General features: G+C 32.3%; 1 protein-coding gene across 1 annotated transcript in view; it reads left to right on the top strand.

Moving 5' to 3' along the window:
- Window positions 1-23,559, top strand: part of LOC6641743 — a 51,024-nt gene that overhangs the window by 14,425 nt on the left and 13,040 nt on the right. Inside the window, exons 2-3 of the mRNA XM_002064485.4 lie at window positions 3,356-3,419; window positions 21,549-21,575. Coding sequence (XP_002064521.3) covers window positions 21,573-21,575 — 3 coding nt within the window. The 5' untranslated portion in view covers window positions 3,356-3,419; window positions 21,549-21,572. The remainder of the gene's footprint in view (window positions 1-3,355; window positions 3,420-21,548; window positions 21,576-23,559) is intronic.

Genomic DNA, 23,559 nt, shown 5'->3' with positions numbered 1-23,559 from the left:
TAAAAGTATAACAAAATGTTGGCAGCCACGGCTTCAGCTCGTTAGGCAAACGACCGTAAAATGTGCCCAGACCCATAAAAAATTAGATTAAACATCATAAAAATGTAAGTCCTAGTCAATTATATATATGTATATGTATATCGTTTATTTATGTACATTCCTTCTGGGCGAAAAAAAAGGAAACAGGAAAAGCAGTTCATGTCGAAATCGCCAATTCTTAGCAGTCACTTTGCTAATTGACAATTTCAGTCTTAGATTCTTGGCCCCGACATAAAAAGAAAACTTTTCTCGTTGTGTTAAGTTGCCTTTTTTCTTCTGTGGCATTTTTCTAATAACCCAAAGCCAGTCATTTCGTTTAAGCCATTAAAAAATTAATTGGCTGTTTCCCTTCTGGGCAGGGAACACGCCCCATACATCGCACTGAAACTAATGTCGTCTTTTAGCCACGCTAAATGTTTCCCACCAGACCGGACCATGTCAAAAAAAAAAGGGCTTGTCCTCGCCAAAGCCCAAGATATCTAAGCGAAACTTAAGGAAAACTTTCGTGGGGCGTTTGAAAAGTAAAACGAAATGATGTGGTAATACCATAGTTAATAAAGACAACCGAATTAGAAGATTAAGATGCTGGTCTCATCTACAAAACAAAAACTTGGCTTACAAAAGTTAAGCAATCAGATCTGATCAGACTATTTTGTGACTATAAAATATATCTTTTAAAATAATACATTTAGCATTTTGGCTACCAATCTAATACAAACTGTTTTTTGGAAATGTTTTTGGGTAAAGTCCTCTTAAAGTTCCTCATTTAATCTGAAATTGTAACTTTATGTTATCTTTAAAGTCTTCGAATATTTAATTCGCATCTATTACAATTAAGCAGATTAAATTACGTAAAATCCAGATTGAAACTTTATCATTTACAGCCTAAATGAAAATTAGTATTTAAGACTAAGTTCGAAACTTGAATTTGATTTACATAAAAATTGGATAAAAAAGATTTTCAACTTTTTTTCGGACTGTTCACTTTGGTTTTACGTTCTCGCCACCCTCGTAAGCTCAAAGTAAATGAAAAAACGTTTATATATATATTTTTTTTTTTGTTTTGCTTGTAGCTTCTAATTTTTTATTGCTACGTTTTGTTATTAGTTTTGTTTTTCCACTTTTTCTCCTCCATTCTCTCCTATTGTTGTTTCTTTTTGTGTGTTTCGAGTGGTTTGCCAATTGTTTGGTTGACCTTTTTTTTATTTTTGTAGCAAACTTCTGTAATTGTGGCGCAGTGTTTTGCTCTAACAAGTTGATGACTGAAAAACAATCGAGTGAGAGGGAGTTAGATGGGGCTTATGGGACATGGAGGGAGAGAGAGAGATGGATCCATGTCAAACTCAAACTTGATGCTCGATTTGGCGCGCAATTTTAGTTCCTTTGTTTATTTCATTATGCACTAACCGAATAGAAGTATATTAGCTATGAATTGAAGTTTAAGACGCATATGATAAGCAGTGATTAGACTAGAAATTATATATAGACAGAGACAACGAAAGAAAAAGAGTGCAAGTGAGAAAGCAACTGTGAAAGAGTAAGAGATTATGTATTTGTAATCAAAAAGGGCAGAGCTAGTCTCTACATGAAAACACCTATATTTGGTTCTCACATAGGATTTTCTTTAAATTCTTAAACATATCTTATTATGGAATTTGATCTCAAGAAACCTATATGATTTTACTTTAAACTGCTACAATTTGAATGTAAAAACAGTAGAAAAATATTCTATAAATGGACTTAATAAGTTCAGTTGAATATATGGTACTATTTGAGTATAGTCTCGTGAATCTCTCATTCGATTGAACCGCATTTTGTGAAGGGTATTAAATCCGTCATCATAGTCAATTTCCTGCTATCGTTCTGTTGATTTTGTTTGGCTTTTAGCGTGGGTAGTCTATGTCTATAATGACGATGGCTGAAACTGACGCAAGCTTTTTAATTTTATTGCTTTCCAATTTCCAATATCTACTGGCCGATTAGATATTATTTATAAACAAAAGATGATTTAATGCCTAGGTACTTGGTAGTACGAGTATTTCCGGTTTTACGTATACCACCAAATGACCTTCCATTATGTACAACAATTCTTATCTAAAGAATGAATCATGAATGAATAATAGTAATTTAATGAATGAATTTCTCATAATTGATAAGTCAAAAGGTTTCTATAGATAGAGACAACGAAAGAAAAAGAGTGCAAGTGAGAAAGTAACTGTGAAAGAGTAAGAGACAGAGAATGACAGCCAGACTAAAGACCATTGCCTCTATTAAGTTTTCAAGTTACAAATTGAAGGCAGTTTTTTTTTCTTTCTTTCTCTGAATGAATGACAAGCCAAATATTTCCCTCCCACACTTCTCACTTCTCCTCTTAAATACCCTCATCGTCTAATCTGTTTTTCTGTTGGTCTGGCACTGTGAGCCAAAATTTTAATGAGTTGGAAATTTAATACCCAAAGAAGATGATTGCAATAAGCGAGGCATACAACAGGGAGCAAGAGCAGGAGCAGGAACAGGAACAGAGACAGGGACCACACAGCCAGAAGGCAAAGGGGAATAAGGAGGAGTTCGGTTGGAAGGAACTGTGTGCTGCAGAGAGTTGCACTTTATTCCCATATCTCATCTCTGCGGTAGGTCAACGAAGCTTGTACAATTCAATTTAGTTTGCTACTTAAATTTAACATTGTTTGGCATTTAATTGAAAAAATTAATGAAGGAAAAAAGTGCCAGACGTAGAACTTTCCGGTGACTGATTCAAGTTCATTCGAGGTTTTTTATAGGTTTTTGTTGATTTTATTCACCTTGAACTTGATTTCCGCAAAAGATATTGTTGTAGCGGCAAAATGTCGTTTGAGTTTATTTAATGAATACTATTATAGTCTCTATTTAGTCTATCTCATATCACTGAACTAAGTTCAAATGACTGCTTCCGTTCGCATGATTTGTATTCATCAATGCGCAATTTTCTCTGTCCCGCTCTTAGTTCTTCTCTCTTTATATTAATCTTAAAGATAAATTTTTGCCCTATAATGTGTATACCCTGTTAAATAGGGCGTATATAACATATCTTGGATCTTGTTAAAGCAAATTTAATAAAAAGAGTCATCTAATTGTTGCGAAATATAAGCATGGAAAGAAAGAAGCTAATCGTGTGATAGACAAACGAATCATTGGTTAAACCTTTCGATGGTATTTTAGGGTCGTTCCACATTTGCTTAAGTATATATTTAAGCATATATTTTTATATGTACATATATACCTATATAGATTCACCATTTTCATTTCTTTTACTCTCTTTCTCTTATTGTCTTTCCAGCTCTTGAGTGTTTACTTCGTCTACTTTGTCTTCTGTTTGTAACAGTTTTGCATACACCGGAAATGTAAGTATTTCTCTAGTAGTCTCATTCATTAAATTTAACTTCAGTGTGCTATATATTTTGTATTCTGTACTTAACCCCAAAATCTATTTGAAATCTTAGTAAACTTTTACGTGACACTTTATTTCGTAATTTTATTATTATTTCTCGAGCGCATGATCCTAAAAATTTCATTTACAAACTGTAATAATAATTAGCCAACGACAGCGACGAGTTGAAAAGTCGTTAAAATCTTGATATATATTGCACTTGTGCCCTTTCATTTCCCCTGGCCCACCCACCCACTCTATACCTTGAACACGTTTCCACTCTGCGGGATTTCTAATTGTAGTTTAACTTTCTGACATAATTTATGGCGCTTTAAAGTTTTGTTCTTTTCCCTTTTTTTTTTGTTTTGTTCGGTTTAGTAGTTGTTGTGTTTTTTTTTTCTTTTTCTACCTGTGCCGGAAATTCTGGGAATTTTTAAATTGCATTTTGAATAGCGAATTTCTCAGCTCAGTTGATTTATGAATGGCATTCTCTTGCGAAGATAGCAACTATTGATAGGGAGTTGTTAGGTATTTATCTTCTTTTTTTTTTTTTTTGATTTGCAAGTATTCAAATCTAGTATGATGTGATTATTCAAGACTTTCTAGATTCATGTGAACTTATTTTTAAATTGTAGCTTGACTGTGAATAATTTATGTGCTTATTTTAGGTATAAAAATTAGATTAATGAAGATAGTTTTAAAAGGCAAATTTTAATGTCTAATTATTATGTTTTTATTGATAATTTAACAGAAAGTGGTTAACGTAATTTAATAACCTCGAGTTACCTTTTAAGTTACTTTTCCAATTTGTTTTTAATGATTTATTTTTAATCCCTATTAATGCCTTTGAAAATTGCACAATGCTTTCTAATCTTTTTGATTGCAAAATTCATTTAGTTAACAACTTGTGGCAATAAAAATTTCAATAACCTTCAATGAAAATTTTCCGATTACTTCCAATCTATAATGCAACTAATCGCTATATGTACATAGCTTTAAGATCTTGAGATTATTAATCTGCCTATTAAGATTATAATTTAGAAATTCGTTGATTAGGCTTTAGCAAATTGTTTTCATGCATCTGCTAAGTAAAAAAATACAACAAAAATAAAAAATATAAAATATTTCGATTACCAAGATTATAAAGTTTTACAGCTGCTCTGAGTAATTTGTCATCAAACTGAAAATAACTAGTATGTATAGGTTCTAGGTCTATTGAATCGTGTCAATTGATTATACAAGCTTCCGTTGAAAATTTCTTGTTTATACTTATGCTTATGTAATCCCTCCATATATATTGACGTGTCAATCCACAGGTACTGAAAGTTATACACGAGAATATATATATTTAGATGTAGTATATACAAATATTGAGATGGGAGATACGCTTGTATGCTTGTTTATTTATTGTTCGCTTAGTTGCTTAACATCTTTATGTGCAGGAACGACACATGGCAAAATATCTGATAAATATATATGTACATATATATATATGAGCACAATAATAATTTGCAAATAACCGTAAATGAGGCTTTTAGCGTCACGTTGTATGTGCTTATTCATATGATGTATATAGTATCTATATAGATACATATAAAATGACTGAAGACCGAGACAAGGCGGGGCCTGAGTTCTCTGACTTGGGTCGGTAAGTTCTCTGGAACTGATTGTCGGTCACATGTGACCTCCAGCTGCTGTCAGTCGTTGTTCTTCACTCAAAATTTTCTGTGGGAACCAAAAACTTCGTTTTGCATTGATATTTAGCATTAAATCAGAAATCATTATTATAATCAAGTTGTGAGTCGTTTATAGTCAGTTTAATGCTTTATTGTTTGTATTTGCCAGTGTTTCACCTTAATTAGTTTCGCACACTTTTTCATGACATCATCAACTGAAATGCATTTTATTTATCATTCACGTTCATTCTCCTTAGCCCCTACCCTTTACGTACGTTCAAAAGATTAATTAAAGGTCTCATCTTTGATAAATGAACTTTTGGGGTTTTTTTTCTTTTTTTGGCTGTTCTTATGTACGAATAAACTTATATATGGCCAACGGGCAGTTTTGGTTTTTAAGCAGGTTGTCCAATCAAATTAAATCCAGCAGTAATGAACTGCAAATATCCTCAAGCCTTTCAATTTATTTGATATTCTCATTGTAGTCTTATTTTGTTGTATTTATTTAGTATGCAAAATTTATTTTATAAATAAACTAACAAATCTCCCTCGTACTTCCTCCACCTTCATCCAACGATTTATTAGCAAAACGAATGGTAAATATTTGCCAGCAGTAAAACAAAATTTTTATTTAAGCCTGACATTAGTTTTTTTTCTCTTTTTTGTTTCTGTTTTGGCTTAATTGGCATTATGCGACGCGTGTCCACACAGAAACCACAAAAAAGTATACAGAGAGGGTTGTAAAACAAGTTTTAAAAACTAATTTTAGTAGGATTTAGTAACTAGCAAAGAATTAAATATAGATGAATTCATTTAATTTTTTTAACTACAATAATTTTGCTTAGATTTTGAAAATCTTAAGTTCAAAACTTAATCCAAGTCTTTCTAATTGTGTATTATTGTTTTTTGAGAAATAATTTGACATAAAATATAACTTAATTTAGAATATCTATGAATATTAAAACTAAATAACTCATTTTTGGTAAAAAGACTTTAAACCAAATTATTTTAAGGCCTTTTTAGTAAATTACCAAATCCAACCTATTTTTACTTTCTAAAAATAAATACTAAATATAATACTATGTATTTATGCTAGAAAATTTTGGAAAACAAATAAAGTCTTAAAAATTAAAGATATTAACCTTATTCTTTTAATGTGAAAATGTTGATGAGAATTCAAATTGTGATAAAAAAGTTGATGAGAATCCTTTGCATTAACCCCGATGGATCATCTTAAATTATTGCTTGATAGGGGGGAGAAACGCCATCTACATTTGGCCTCGAACTTTTTGAGTTGATATTTGTTAGAATAAATATATACATACATGTCCATTAGTGTATAACTACATATATTTTATGACTACAAAAGTAAAAAATAACAACCAAAGCACTAAAATCATTCTCTATTAAACTGACATTTCCATTAACCTTTTCTTGTTTTTAAGTCTATGTTTTTTTTTTTAGTTTTTCTCTGCATTTTGGGCTTAATTTTTGAAATGCAAAACAAAACAAGAATCTTTAGATTTCCATTTTAAATATTTTAACGCTATTTGCATGAAATTCCACCTCATAATATATTCCGCTTTAAATTACTTTGGCTTCGATTTAGAAGTAGGCTAAAGATGTTTTGCAAATTATTGAATATATTGAGCAGAATTGAAGTCGTGGTTTTTATTTTTATTTGCTTTAGACCTGGTTTTAAGTAATTATATTTTTATATATATATTTTTTTGCATTTGTAAATCGTATCTACCCACAGACAGGTGCATTACTTTAGTTTTGCAAAGAGAAAAAAATGCGTTTATGCCAGCAACTCAACACCGTTTTTTGTTGTTGCTGGTTTTTTTAGAGCCATAGTTGCGTAGCTGGCTAAGCCCACATAGGGGATATCAAAATTGGGTTAAGCAACTTGCCAGGCTGGTAGACAGACAGAGGCAGGTTGCCAGGTGTCGAAGTCACTTTTTTTTTCGTTGAATGAAAATGAAAGCAGCTCTGATGGGGCAGCGGCTCTGTGTAAGCAATCAGAAGGTGAGTTGAAGTGGGTCGTTTCAGATTTTCGCTAGGCAAGAAATTTAAGAAAGTGAACTGTGTCCATGATCTAGTCAAGTCATAGTCATTACAAGAGTACAAAGAGAGTAAACAAAATGTTTGTTTTACAATTGTGTTTTACATTCATTATCAACCATCAGTGGTTGCTCTTTGTTCAGTGGGGCGCGAACGTGGGAGAATATCTGGTACGTATACCATAATTTGTACGAGAAAGTCTTACAAATGTTAATGTTGTTGTTTTGGTGTCATCTTGTCAACATTTGGAGAAAAAGTTTTTCCTCGATCTGAGCATTAACTATTTGTGTGCAAAAGGATTAGCCATAAAACTCATTTGCATGACAAGCTGACGGAAGCCAATAAATTGATTCACGCAACATGGTCTCGAAAACAAGATTTTTGATTATACACATTCATACTGTATGTGCGTGTATGTGTGTGTGTTTGTGTGTGTGTAAATCAAATCACTTTTACCTGGGTTACATATCACCTGCAGCAACAGCAAGAGCAGCATCAGTTGGAATTTTTTTGGGCGTCGTCCCTGGCTTTCTTCTATAACCAGTTTGTCTGCTAGTAACTCGGACTCCCTCATTCTCTCTGCCTCTCAGATTTATTGGCAATACTCATTTTTAGTTTTTTTTGTACAAATTGCCTTAACAATTTTTGCGGTTACCTCCCATCATCCTCTCGCCTTATGCTGCCACCTTTCGGCGAAAGTCTTTGACTTGATTTGGGTTTTTATACTATATATATTTTATAGTGGTTGTGTCTGATTAAGGCGTTGTCCCAACTCTGCTCTGGTTATGGTTAACTTTGCGGCCAATGTATCTTTAGGCTTAAACAAAAAAACCTTAATTAAAGCCAAGATTGCAGCCTGGCACGATTTCAATTTCCAGCTGGAAAGAAAAAAAAAAACAAAAGCACACAAAAACTTCAAATGAGTCTCGGGGATTGAGAAACCGCATTACTGAGCGTGCCACTATCATTAAATCAGTTTACAACAATTGTAATAACTAGATTATGATCTAAAGTTAGCCCAACATAACGTACTTGAAACTAAAGTTGATCGTTAAGAAACAAAGTAATATCTTCAAGTGTTGAGTTTTGTCAAGTTCCCAGCTGATACTTAAATTTACTCTACAACTACCCAACTTTAATTTTTATTACTTCCGGTTCTGGTTCTTTTGAAATTTGTAGCTTAACAATTTCGTATATGGCATCAATTAAAATCTATGTGACTTGAATTTTATTAATATTCAGTAGTAATTGAAGGAAATATTTTAGAATTTATTTGACCAAAACTAACTATCATTTAACTATAAAGTGTAAATTCAATAACAAACTATTTTATAAGTGACTTGAATTTCATTATGCCAGGGACTTCAATTCATTATATTAGGGCTAAATATCTGGAAAAAAAGGTTTATAGGCTTGTTTAAGTTCAGCTATATTTTGGTATAGAACATTAAGTTATAATTGAACTGAGACTTGGATTACAAATTGAATGGAAAACTATTTGTGGAAAATCTTTAGCAAACAATTACATCGAAAGAGGATTTCTTGGAATGCTGAAAAAGAAACGCCTGTTAGAAATTTTAGTTTTTTTTATTGACTTTTGTTTAAAAAATTATATTCTTTAAAAGCTGATAAGAGTAAAATGTTTAACAAAATCTAAAAAAAACATAAATAACTAATTTGAATGAAGAATGTTTTATACTTTATTCACGAAAATTATGTAAATTGGAATTAGTTTTTCTTTTTTTTTTCTTGTCATTTTATGTTACCAATAAACTTGATCAACTTTGAAGTTGGTTTTGCTTTTTTATGACAAAACGATGGCTATTAAAAACAGTTGCTATGGTGAAAAATGTTCCACTAAACTGATGAAAATCTATTGTTTGAACGCTGTCAATATGAAATTCACATAAATCTCTGATGAAGAGGGTGCCAAAGGGGACGAGGAGGAGGAGGTCGCCAGGAATTTACGAATTTTCCCCCCAAAATCCATAATATATGTTTGTTTATATGTATATTTGCTCCACTTATTTGCATAGATTGAACCAAAATAAATTTGTTTGTTCGCCATGTGTCACGTGATTTGGCCAGAGAGTCAAGCCAATTTTTCTGGGTCCCATTCCCAAATAAATTTCTTCTGTATGTGTATGTGTGTGATGTGCTTTTGACACGATATATATTATGTATTCAGGTTTGTCATCAATATCATAGCAACATCTATAATAAAAAAGAAAAAAAATGTTGAGGCTTGGCAGTGTTTGGCCTGACAACGGCAGCTAGTAAATTGAAACTTTTTCTTTCATTTATTCCCATTTTGATTTCATTTGGTGCGTTCTTTTCTTATCAAACATATCAAATTGAAATGTTGCTTGATTGGTTTTTCAAACACACACACACATACACACTACTACCATATAAGAATGATAATAAACATAAACAAGAGTTTTTAATTAACAAACAAAAAAATAAAAAAACCAACATAAAGCAAATTGTTGTATGTTTCCTGCAATTTTTTGTTTTCAAAAACTGGTTGAAAGAGGAAACTCTCATCTGGAAGCTGGTTTCCATTTTTGCACCTACCAGAACTTGTTCCTGGTCGATGTATCAACAAAATTATTATCAACCTGCTAAATGAAAAGTTCAATTTGGTTTCAATGGGAAGGAAGAAACAAAAGTTCTTCTTTACTTGTGCAAAAATTTATGAATGAATTCAGATATTCGTTGCAGCCATTTTATGATTTCTTTCTAGGAAAAGTAACGAGTTTGTTAAAAAAAAACAAACAAAAAAGATGTCGCAAATGCTTCTGGCATCGTGCTTTCAAAATATATTGCTATTGCTAAAATTTAAGTAAATTGGAAAAAATTAAATTTAAAAAATTTTGAAAATTCTTAAAAACTCCTAACTTTTCTAATCAGTAACTTTGTCGAATTTGTAACCTATTTTCTAAGTTAAATGCTGTTAAATTTAAATTGAAATTGAAAGATTCGTCACCACATTTATTAAGTTATGTTTTTAAAAACGGTCAAGTATTCCAATAATCCTTAATTTTATTAAACTCTAATTTAGCCAATTTTTTAAACATTTTAAAAATGCATGTCTTTATTATCAAGTTGTTTTTCGATCTGCATTAAAATTTCGAGAACTATGGCCAATGTTTGTGGCCAATTTTTGCAAGAAGTCCAGATATTCATCATAATATTTTTTAGAAATCGAATCAAAATAATTTTTTCAATTATCAAAGTGTTTAAGGTTGTGTTAATTAGGAATAAGAATACGATAACTGCAAATCTTATTTGACTGATTTTTATTCATGTTTAAACTTAATAACTGAAGAATCATCTTCTAATTTACATTATGATACGAAGAACTACATAAATACAGGTTTTTAAATAGCCACAGGCCCCACGCTGGCTTAATCCGGCACTGAGGGCGCATACAATTTTATGAATTAAAAAACTAAACCCTTTGAGGTACTCTTCCAGGTTTTTGCTTTAACTTTATAATAATTATTTTTTAGGTTCGTAATACTATTTAGTAAGATTTAATTCCCCTTATTCAAAATGTTATGCAGTTTTTACTTACAGTAGACTACCAGGAAAGACTACTTCTATATCGTATACATATAATTATGTAAATGTATTCAATATTTCGTAAGCTAAAGAAATAAAGACTCATCTTGACCTTTGGCAAGACATCAAGAAAATGTAAGCAAAATTTTAAAAACTTCACACGTATTTCCCCAAAGCCCTTGAAAATCAGCTTCATGTACATACATATATATGTCTGAACATATAGTACATAATACCCATCAGAAAAAAAACTAAGTGTCGAGCATGACATTTAAAACATGACCAAGACTTTTTACAATTGTATCAATGAATTGCATGCTAATTAGGCTTCGACGAATGATTGATGGTTGAATGAACGTCTGGTAGGTAGGGAATGAATGACTGGTGAATGAATGGATTAAAACACTTACAAACTAATCGTATTTCGCTGTAACATTTCGACTTCACACCCACCACAAAACTTGGCACAAAGATTTTTTTTGTGATTTTTATTTTCGGCAATTGCAAAAGTTTCGCTTTCAAGCAAAACCATTTTTTGAAGGTCTTTGGACAAGACAATTGCTGGTGAGTTGGCCTTTTGTTTGCTTGACAGAGGAGGCCATGCCAAGTCCGTCAGTGAAAGAAAGTTCAACTAAAAATACTTCAAATGTGGGTGTTAAATTTAATTACTGCAAATACTAAAAGTATTTTTCTGTTTTTTTATTCAAAATAAAGTCAAGCCAATAGAAACAAAAAAAGAGAGTCGTAAATAATTTGACTGACAAATAAGCCCAAAAGGTGTCCAAGTTTCCCCCAATTTTTGATGTTGTTCCCTGCTCCACCACCAGCAGAGCTCACCGCATCACATGAAATCTCAGGCCATAAAACATAATATTGGAGTTGGACTTTCACTCTTGTGTATTTTGCTAACTTGTTGTTATGACCAACAGAGCGAGCATTGATCTCACCTATAGCCCCCCGCTCCACCTCTCTGAATTCCACCCCACCCCTCTAGTCTCTACTGATGAGCATTTTGGCGTGTCCAAGTTTTTTACCTATGAGAAGACAAACCACAACCAATCAAAACTCTCTTCGTTGACCAGTAGAATTTCACTTTTTGTCTCCAAAGATATTATTTTTATATATTTTTTTTTCTATTTGATAATTTTGATTAACATAAATTTCATTGTCACTGTTTGATGTCTTTAATTGGACTACACGAACGGCAATTTTGTCAGTTCATCAATCAATCAAATGCCACATAAAAATCAACAAAATTGATTTCCATTCCGTTGAATCGCATGCAGATAATGTTGACTAGTTGTATGTACATATATTTTAGTTTTATGAGTTTTTTGACGCTTGGACATTTGTTGCAATTAACAGCAAATTTGCAACCAGTTTTAAACCATTCATCTGCATGCAACTGCAAAAAATAAAAAAAAAACAACAAAAAATGGAACTAATAGTATATTTTTCTAAGAAAAATAAGAGGCTTCTTTTTTGTTTTGTTTAGTTGCCATTTTTCTTCGAGCTTCTATGTTTGGTTGTTTCTTTTTGGTTATTTTGGCCATGTTAATTTTACATATTGCAACATTTGACTTGGCTACAAAACTCTAAAACTCATTACAATGGCTGCACAAATGTGCACAGTGGCTCCCTCACGACTCCGTTACCCCGTCCACCCCTCCATCCGTTCCACCATTGTTGTCGTAAAAACTTTGTTGTTGTCTAGCTGCAACGCGTTGACAACAAATGGCACTAAATTTTTGGCATTGCATAATAAACTCTTCGGCATTGTTGTTTGCCGTTGATGATGCTGCTGCTAAATTTGGTTGTTGGCAGAGGGGAAGGTGAAGTCGGGGGGTTTGAGTGGCGTGTCGCTTCTTCATAGTTCACTAGACTTTGCTCTGCCCCACCAACTAAGACAATAACTTTTCTTATGATGCCATTATTCACGTGGAAGGGAAAAAGTTAAGCCCAAGAAGGCGCTGCTGCCGCTGCCTGCTGTGAGAAATTATGGGTGAAAAGAGAAAAGGGGAGGAGGACAAAAATCAAGCAAGTTTTTGGGCAACAGATTTGTTAAGAAAATGGCAAAATTTTCCCTTATTGATACGATATTGAAACTGAGACTGTAACTACAACTGTTTGATATCCATTTCACAATGTAGAAAACTTTGTAGATTAAACAGCCAAAAAGTAAATATCCCTGGAAACTGATAGATAAAACAGAAAATGTATTCACTTTAGGGAATACACTGAATAAAAAAGAATCAGAAGACCACTTACTATCGATTGTTTACTTTATTTAGTTAGTTTAACTCTCTTAAGTTCAGCATATACCTTGAGTAAATAATTGTAGGAAACTCTGGAGGAAATGTTCCTCTTAAAGTTTTATTCAAGGAGTTCATAAATGAATATCAATTTTAATAAAAGAAACTTAATTTAAGAAATAATTTCGCTCAACGTCAAAACTAAGTTTCTTTTGAATAGAATCTTATAAAAAAGTTGAGTTAATTTGAAGGCATAAAAAAAGTCATAAAGTGTATAAAAGCTTCGGTGCCTCAAAACTTTCCAGACTGTCACATTTTATTTTCTTTGTCTTCGGTTTTTAAGTTAAAGTAACTTTAGCTTTATTTTAATCCCATCAGGCTTAGAATATCTTTGACTGTTTTCATTCTCTATTGTCTGTGCTTCGTTCTCTTTCAATTTCATTTAGCTGATTAACTTGAGATTGCTTTCTGTTGCAATATACGAATTCTCGATAATCAGTCAATTTGAATTAGGCTTACTATATTTATGTAAGTGGCAGGAGCTTGAAGTTTGGATTTTGTGCTCTTTCTAATTTATATCAAGTCATAAATCAAGTGATATTCAGTTTGGCCCTTTTTAGTACTGACAAAAATTTCACTTTGGTTATGGCAAATGGCAAGCTTAGGACTTGGCAGATGGTTGCATGTTGCAGCTGCAACAAACAACTCTTCTGCTTCTTCTGCAACCAAACCACTCATTCTATGTGCAACTTTTTTCTGTGTCGGCATGATTTTCGCAATCAGTTGGAAAGCAGCTTCAACTCCGCGTGACATTTGACTTGCCAGAGGCTAGAGTGGAGTGAAGTGGAGTGGAGTGGAGCGGCAGGGAAATTGTGTGGATGGAGGACTGGCAAAACGTAATCTAGTGTAGGAGCTTTATAGGGTTTCCCTCATTTTTCTCTTTTTTGGGTTTTCATCTGACACGATGTCTGGTGCCAAATGATGCGCAATTTATGTATGCATGATGTCAAGGGGGATTTGTACGAGGAAAACGGGCGAAGCTGTGGATAAAGGGAAATAGAGTTAGACAAGTGAAACTAATTTTCTGATCCGTAAGGTATGCAAAATACATACATATATACTATGTACATATAGAAACTGACGACTTCAAGCATGACATTGTTAGCGCCTCTCTTAAATTGTGTCAAAATGTCGTTCAATTAACTTTTCAAACTAGCTTCATGATAAGGAAAAACCTTTCATAACAATAGCTTTAGAAGGGTAAGTGATTGAAGTAGGGTGATGGGGGGGGAGGGCGGCGGCAATAGATTGATAGCCCATGGCGGGGTTGCGGCACCACATAGCACCGACTCTCTTTTCTTTCTAATCAGGCACGTAAATAAAGTTAAAGTTTATATACAAACACGGGACAAACCCCTAGCTCGAAGCGTACCAGATTGCCTTTGGGCTATCAATTGAACACACCTACACACACTCTCACATACACACACACACTGTGTCCCTCTTTTAACAATGGCAGCCAAATGACATCAACAACAACAACATCAGCTATACTTTATATCCATACTTATACACATATCTGGTATATGTTTATATATACCCGACATATGTATGTAGTAGGGTAGGGTTTATGGGAGAAGGGGTTGCCCTGCGGCAACTACAATAAAAATTGCTTCTAGTACAACGCTTGTAACATTTGATTAGCAGCAACGGGACTGTGCGGTTCAGTTACCATTTGCTTCACACACCCCGATTCACTAACCACTCCTCCCCGCCCTTTTTGGCCCTTGTATTGTACCCATTGCTATCCTTAACAAAAAAAATGACTAGCATATTGCTGCTCAGTGCACTTGGGGCAATGGCAATTAGAGGTTAACTTGGTATATGCTCGAGCTACAAACTGAGAGCTAGAGAGCTGCAATTTGCCTCCCACATTTTGCCTCTTTCTAAACTCTACTTGTAGTGAGATGTAAGATGCGTATGTGTGTGTGTGTGCGGTATCGTTAGGTTGGTTAATATACAACATGTTCTTGTCCCGACTTCGGCCCATTTGTAAGCAAGTACAATGTAAACTTGGTGATACAGTTACCCAAAAATGAAAAGGAAAGAAAAAAAATCCAACTACAACTTGACTAGTGCCCAAGTGCAACCAAGTGTGTGGCACACCAAATAAGGGGAGCCAAGAGAAAGAGGTAGAGAGCAGTGATCCGGGGGTGGGGAAACTGTGTTTGAGTTGTAGGAGTTGTTGCCATTGTGGTCACAAGTGAAAACTTCGTGTAGACTTTAGTTTGCCAAGCTTAAATATATTGTCAAGAAAGTTTTGTCAAAACTCTCTGCAAACACAAACCACACGAACACTCGTAAAGTTAAGTCAACCGATTTGAGTATGTGTTTGTGTGTGTGAGGAAAATCTTCAGTTATATATTATAATCTATGTGAAATTGATAAAGTTAATTTGGCAAACGAAAATACATATCATATTTTCAATGTCCTTTAAAAGACATTGAAATGCCAAAGAATGTGTCCGAAAATTACTCTCATAACGGTGAGAAATTGTGAATAATCTTCCTGTAGGACTTAATACCATTTCCTATGTTGATTGCAATGCGAATCACATATAGTATAAGGCTAACAGCTAATACTATCTATTTATGGTTATTAAAAATAAAATAAACAATACTTCAGTTAAGTAGAAAGTACTTGTAACACTTCCGTAGTTAATGTTATACTAACAATCTAAAAGATTTTCAAGTATTTGAATACAATTTGAAGGCCTTTAAAACAAGTTTTCATACCTGAAGTACTTATTTCTTGATGTACATACCATATAAAAAAGTACTCTATCTGCAGACTTTGATTTGACTTTGTTTTGTAGCAAGAATTAAGAAGTTCAAAATTAACTGCTTAAGTTTTCAGACTAATTTAAGTATTAAAAAAACTTTTGAGTTACATTTTACGAAAGGAAAACAAATTAATTTTATATTCCTTTTAATTTACAAGATGAAGAAAACTTTCAGAACTTTTTCTTAAACAATTAACGCAATTAATAATATTTCAATATTAGCCAAAGATCAAAAACTCTCTTACGATGGTATTTAATTATGTCAAACTTAGGTTTTACGCATTAAACTTAAATAGTTTAAGGTTATGTCACTACTTTGTGAGGTTATGTAGCCTGCAGAACTGTACTTCCATTTACATTTTCGAGAATTTCCTTTCAAATTGAAGTTTATTGTCATTTCACTTGAACGCCCTTTAAGATTTAAGCCCATTTATGGGTCATCTTAACGCTTGACTTGTAATTCATTTTGTGAATTAACATTTCTGATTTACATTTATCATAAATTAAGTTAAACTGCGGCCAAATGTGTTACAACAGCAACAGCAACAAATGTAACAATTTTCAATTTCCATGAATTATGGCAACGCGCATTTGAAAATAAATTGCCAATGCATGCGGTTGATATACGTTCCTCTAACTGTTATTAATTATGCATTTTAATTTAATTAAATTAGCACAAACACACACATACAGATGAAGAGAGAAGATAGTTTGCATTTAATGCCTGTTTGACTTTACATAATTTACGCTAATTTCTCTTATATTCAATTGTAAATGGTAAATTTATGTCACAATAAGGAATAAACTTAATATACATAATTTACACCTGTGTCGGTGTGTTCGTTTGTGTATTAAATATAGACCCATTATATGTCGCATTTAAATGTGTTTAACGATATGAATTTCAATTTCTAAATTTGAAAATTTACAAGCAAGATGTGGGAAGGAAAATCATGCAGCCCAAAAGAAAAACACCCTGTTTGTTTTCTATTATGTTTCTTTCCATGTGACAAACTTTGGTTAATTTCCGGTTACACGGAAATGTGCACAATTTAATATCAAGTAGAAATTCCCCACAATGTTTTTTTTTTACTTCGCTTGAAATTAAAGCAGACATATTCCCCCCATCGACTTATATCTTCATTTTACCTACCCTGTAAACGTTTAGAATGTATGAAAGGATATAGAAGAAGTATTTTCAAGATCTCTTTATAAAGGTAGGAGATAGATAATAGAAAGAGAGATTTCGAAAGATTATCGAAATATATGCCAGATTATCATGTTTCAAATGTTTATGAAATCAATCACATGTAATAGCCAATAATAAATAAATTTTAAAAAAGGTCATGAGAGTCTTAATAACTCACACTAACTTAAATTTTTGATGATAGAATGTCTTTTATATAAAAAGTTTTCGGTTTAGCTAGTTAGTATACATCTTAATTTCTTAGAGGTATTCAAGAAGTCGTCTCTTGATCTTAGAATACTGTATGATTTTCATTGGACTAGCCAAGCAGAAGTTGTCTTGGCATGTATTTTTCTTCTTTTCTTCATATCTCCCTGTGCAGATCTCCCCCCTACTGAGAGTTGATAATTTTCTGCTTGACTCCCCTGTTTGGACCTCAACCACTGTTGGGGCATGTGCTTCTAGTGTTGCTGCTGTTGTTGCTGTTGCTTTTAATTAGAATTAGCAACTCAACTTGCCACAAAATGAAATGTACTCACACATTTATGGAAGTCAAAAAAGGGGGGGTTGGGATGGTGGGTGTAAAGGACGAAGGCAACGTGTCGACGAGCCTGAGAGGCATCTAACCCAACTCAGCTTAACTCAAGTGAAGACATTTTTCGGCTTTGCCTTAAGATGATAATAATTTTTGCCGTGAAAACATAAATTTAACTTGTTTTTATGGTATATACACACACGCACACACACACACACAATCATACATGTGGCCTTTTATTTTTTGGCTTCCCCCTTCCAGCTACAACTTTCCGAGGCAGATTTTCCATCTGATTTTCTTGGAAAATTAACAACACTCGTGGCTTTGATTTATCGCGATAAGCGGATGTTCTTGTTTGTTTGTTGTTGTTTCTTGTGTTTCTTCTTGTTGCCCCTGTTGTTTGTTTGTTAGTTGTTGCTGCTGCTGCTGCTGCTGTCATTGTTGCTCCCTCTCTTTTCTACCAAAAAGTTGCCTTGGTTTATGTCTTTTTTGCCCCGCATCATAAAATTATGCAGATTGATTTTGGCATTAATTTAATTAAGTTATCTAGTTTCGGCTTTCTTTATGATAAATGCTTTTCACAATTTTCAGAAGGTAATTGACAATGAAGGTTAAGAGATTTCACTTAAATTGGTTAATAAAAAGGTCTTCCTGTAAATTGCTATTTAAAATAAAACAAATTTTTGATTTAAAAACAGTTTAAAGATTCTTTTCCAACGATTCCCTAAATTACCACAATATTAAATTTATATTGAAAGATTCTTCTTTAAATTAAGTAATGACATTTTTCCGTTTTTTTGTATCCAATGGATTATTAAAAATAAAACAAGTTGAAATATTTAAAAGTAGCTTTATATTTGTTTAGTTTCTATCAAATGCTTTTTGAGACTTCAATTTCATGATGACTTTGGAAAGTTAGTTCTTAGTTTTCTTTTAAAAGATCCTATCTTTACATATTCTCGTAGTAGTTTCAACAAGTAAAACAAATCTTTGAACTTTAAAAACTATAAGAAATAAAACTGTACGTCTTAAAACCAACTTATCTTTGACAACAAAAGATACCAAGCAAAAAAAAAAAGTTCCATTTGAAACCACTTAAGTGACTTAAAGCCAAACTAATTATAACTAATGCGCTACAAAGACAACTAATAATTACAAGGTCTGCCAATTTCTGTTATAAAGAACTGGGTCATACACATCTGCAATTGTCAAAGTTAAAGTTTCAGCATACTGAAGATGGGTAAAAAAAGAAGAAGAAGATTTTTTTTAATATTTCTGTTTTTTGTGTGTGTTTGCATCGGTCTCTTTGGCGTAATGGCACCTCGGGAATAATGCCTAGACACATAAATTAATTAAAAGTCGGAAACAGATAAAAATATAGCTACATAAGAACTACACAGTGAATAAAAGGGGAGCAGCGAGGAGGATGAGGAGGAGTCGCGACAGTTTGGCTGACAATAATTAAAGCAACTGTGTACAGACTTGCAGTGAGACAAACAGACAGAGACACAGTGAAAACTGCATAAAGGCAAACAAACAAATCAACAAACAGCAGCTGCACGCACACTCATCACCCATCCTCATCCACATTCACATCTTCATCCTCTTATATAAACGTCATCATCGTCAGAACCAAGCAGCCAGCCAGCCAGCCAACATTATCATCAAAAGATGCTGCCGAGTCATTCCAACTTCATGGCAGTTTGAAGGGCGGCGGCTGCTGCTGCTGCAGTTGCATGCTACTCCATGTGGCAATTATGTGAATGCTGCACAAATTGAAAAAGTAAAGCCACCCAACCCAACCGAAACTTAACTCAAAGTCAGTTCGTGTCTATATTCTACATATTTCAACAGCAATTCTGCTCTCACACACAATTTGTCAGACCCTTTCTTCATATAGCAGTTACTCACCAAAATGATAATAATAAAACTCTCACACACACACACACATTCACACTCGACACCCAAGTTTAATTGTTAAACAAATAAAAGAAAGAAATATATAAAGAAGTAGCAGAATTAAAGGCCAACACATTTATTCAATTTTTGTATCTTTTATGATTACTTCTCTTTGAGCCCCGCCTTTGAGGTCGCGTGGGTTTGCTCGCACTTTACTTTTCTGTCTTCTTGTTAAATTTTTGATGATAATTCTCTCATATAATTTTAGCTGACTGTGTGAAATATTCAAAATGTTGACCATAACCAAGAGGAGTTTGTGGTTGCCCACAACTATTAAGCTGAGTATCATTTTGTGGGCAAAAAAGTTCTCATGCAATTAGACATGGAATTTTTGCTCAAGTTGAAATGATGGTTTAATAGTAGAGGAGAAGTGAAAAAGTTTCTTCAATTATTATTAATAAAGTTGAACAATTTAATTAGCATAATTCCGTTTATTTTTTTCATATTTATAATCGCTAATTCGATAAAGTCATGCTTTATTTTTCAAGTAGAAAAATTTGTTCTAAATTTTGACTAAATTAAGGTCTTTAATGTATAAAAATTATTTTAATTTCTCCCTCATTAAAAATGATATTTTGCAAAATTTGCGTATATACCTATATAGCCTGCTCATTGGAAAGATTAAATTAAAATAGGTCTCACAACAAATTTCAATTTAAGAAATGCAATTTCAGAAGTTTTATTTTGTCGAACCACAAAATTTCAATTTTTTAAACTTTAATTATATTGATTGATATTAAACTTCATATAATTATAGAAGATCCTGCTAAGTTTACTAAATTAAAAGTTTCCTAAAATACAAACGAAGCAGAATATGAAATTTTAAGTTACAAAATTGATTATATAATTTTATAAAAATTTCAATGTTTTATTAATAGTCAATATAAAATATTTCAAAATATTTAAATAAATAAATATTACTATAATATGAAATATTTAATGTTTATAAATTATCAATTATTTGGATCGAGTGACGTTCCAATTGAATTGCCTATTTAAATGTACCTAATTTAACTAATGCTAAAATAAAGCAAATTAATGAAAATTAGTCAAGATATTTAGTTAGGATATTGTGTTTCTTATAAACAATACTTTCTTTTGCCAATTGCATAATTATTTAGATTTTGCCATGTCCAATTCAATTTGGAAATGTTATATTATTCATTTTTGACATATGAATAGTTTTTATTGATTTCTTACACTTTCTTTTCCATCACACCTTGTATTACACACCTTACCTTATCTGTCAACTGAAACAAACAAATATAGTAACGATATTGGCGGAATTCATATCCATATATATTTACAAAGGTTTGAAACAAGATGTTAGATCGAATACCTTAAAGTCTTACACCCACTCACAAAAGTCTGTAAAAAGTTCTAAAAATATCTTATGTAACCATTTGAATAGTTTAAAATTCGCATAATGAGCTTATAATATTAATATATAATATTTTCTTAAATATTATCATTAATTTATGGCTTATGCAAATGTGTTATAAAAGAAATGCCTAACATATTAACTTGTTATTATGCAAATGGCAAACATATTTTTTGTCATACATATATGTTCGAACAAAAGAAAAAAGTTTAACTATGTGGATTGCCTTTTTAAGCTACCCAAGTATACGTATATATATGTATATAAATATATATATATATATATATATATATTGCACAACATCTAAAAAGCAAAAAAAGAAACAACAATTTGACAAACGGACACACAAAAGTCATATGTCAATTGGCTAATTAAAAAAGACTACAGCAGCGACTAACCTTTTATGTCAGATGCAATTTGAGTTTTTAGTTTTCAGTTTCAGTTTCAAGTTGAGGTTTATTCGTATCTTTCACTTTGCCATGTGAACAAGTTTGGATCAAGTTTGTTTGCTTGTTTATTTTTATAAAAGTTCATTAACAAATTGCCATATATGCACCTAAATAACAAATGCAGTTTACTATTTTTTTCAAAAACATTTCAATTAATAATATTTTCCCCCATTTTTTTCTCTCTCATTACAGACACAAATCGTAAATCTTGCAACAATGGTACGTAAATTTTCATTCAACTAATTGGGGAGAAGAGAAAAAAAATTTACATAAAAATTAGCAACAATTTAAGCCATTACTCATATTTCATGTCTCTTTGAGTCTCCAGTCTCCAGAGAGAAATATTTCTTAATTTATGCTGAACAAATTTTTGCTTAAAGGTCGCGTTGAAAGGCAACAATTTCTTTCATTTGGGGAGAAAATTTTTTCATCTTTTTGTTGTTTGTTCACGGTTTTTCTTTTCCTTCTTTTTTGGCATTTTGACCACTTAATATACAATGAGTAATGTTAAAAAATGTAACCAGGACAATGGTAAAAGTGCAGAGTGTTCTACAGGGAGTTGAGTTCACACCCATGACAGAATGGCCAAATATGAAGAGGAGAGGAGGGGCGATAGGCAGCCAGATGGGGAGAGGCAGTGTTGAATGTATGTATGTATGTGTGTAGGGAGGTGAAAGAATCTGCCATGCAATTTATATTCGGCACTTGCCAGAGAATATGAAAAACTGGGTCACAGCATGTGAAGAGTTCCACTAGAGCTTGTTGTTGTCGTTCTTGTTCCTGTTGTTGGTTAGTCTTTAAATTGTTTACGTAAAAAAAGAAAATATACATTTGTATCTTTGGGGATAGGACATAAAACGGTTTACCAAATTGATTGATTGCGACAAGTTAAAAGTTTGTTGAGATAATTTGAAAAACTAGACAACTAAATAGTTAAACTTGTGTCAGATATAGTTCATGTTGATTTTATATATTGAAAGGAAAAAACAAGGCACTAAATGCACTTTAATGTAGAATCCAATATCCATGCATTTCGAATTTTGTTTAAAAAAATGCCAAATAATTCGAAGAGTGAATTGGGAAAAAATATGTATTAGGGTATTATTAAACTTTAGTTAATTGTTTTATAGATAGTCGTCTTTTACCCCACTAGAGCAAACTTAATTACACAAGGTAAATGACATTAGGTAATATATCTATCAGATTGATCAATCAAGAGCCAGTTTTAAATTTCGCATGGTGAAATTGTAGACAAATGAAGTTTATCCAGTTTAAAACTCAATTAAAACTGGTTCTATTCTTCACTTGTGGCAAACTGATCACGATTTACAATGTTTTTAAAAGATTGCATAAAGCTAAACTGCAAAGGAAATCTATTAATTCAATCTACCTCGAATTTAATCGATTTTCAATCCTCCACTCTATTTGTTTATCAAGATTTCCCTACAAAATGTATTTGAAAAACAGTTTTCTAATTGATTTAGATTAGTGTATGATTTGATTACCTTAGCTGACACCAAAAATTAACTTCCAAATTGAAGATGCTTCTATAATAATCTAAAGTAAAGGAGCTCGATAATAAAAAATGTATATTTTTTATAAATTTCCTATTGAATGAAAATCGGCATGAAAATGTCAATTAACCTTATATTACAGATACATATGTATATCAATATATTAAATTGAACAGTTGAAAGGAAAATGAAAAAATTTTAAATAAAAACTTTATTGTTTCTGACATTTATGTGCTCATAAATTTTGCATTGAAGAATCAACGGGTTGCAGTTGTAGTAATTTGTAAAAGTTAATCATAAAGTGAACTATGGGTCCATAAAAAAATAGTAAAAGCTCTTTAAAGCCTGCAGTTCATTAGGCATTTGTTTGGAACACTATTTTCATTCTCTCCTTTTTTCTTTTTGTACTCTCACAGAAAGTTTAATTTATTTTTATGGCTCAAAAGTGTTGGCTCTTATTATTCAATGAAAAATACTTAAAAGTGATTAGTTTCATTTGTGTTTGAGATGTATAGACTGTTTTTAATGATGGATAGATAAGTGCAAAAGGGAGCAAAGAGACTGACTGACAGACTGATAAATGTGTCCATAATACGGCCTAATTGCGGCTTCATTAGGCCTGATTGCGGCACGCTGTTTGAGTGCCAACTTGAAATGGTAAGCGAAATTGTTTGGCTTATCCCGGGGGT

Source organism: Drosophila willistoni (genome assembly GCF_018902025.1).
Source record: "Drosophila willistoni isolate 14030-0811.24 chromosome 2R unlocalized genomic scaffold, UCI_dwil_1.1 Seg200, whole genome shotgun sequence".
Lineage (NCBI taxonomy): Eukaryota > Metazoa > Arthropoda > Insecta > Diptera > Drosophilidae > Drosophila > Drosophila willistoni.
Note: the sequence above shows the minus strand (reverse complement) of the source record. Positions and strands in the feature narration are given on the sequence as shown.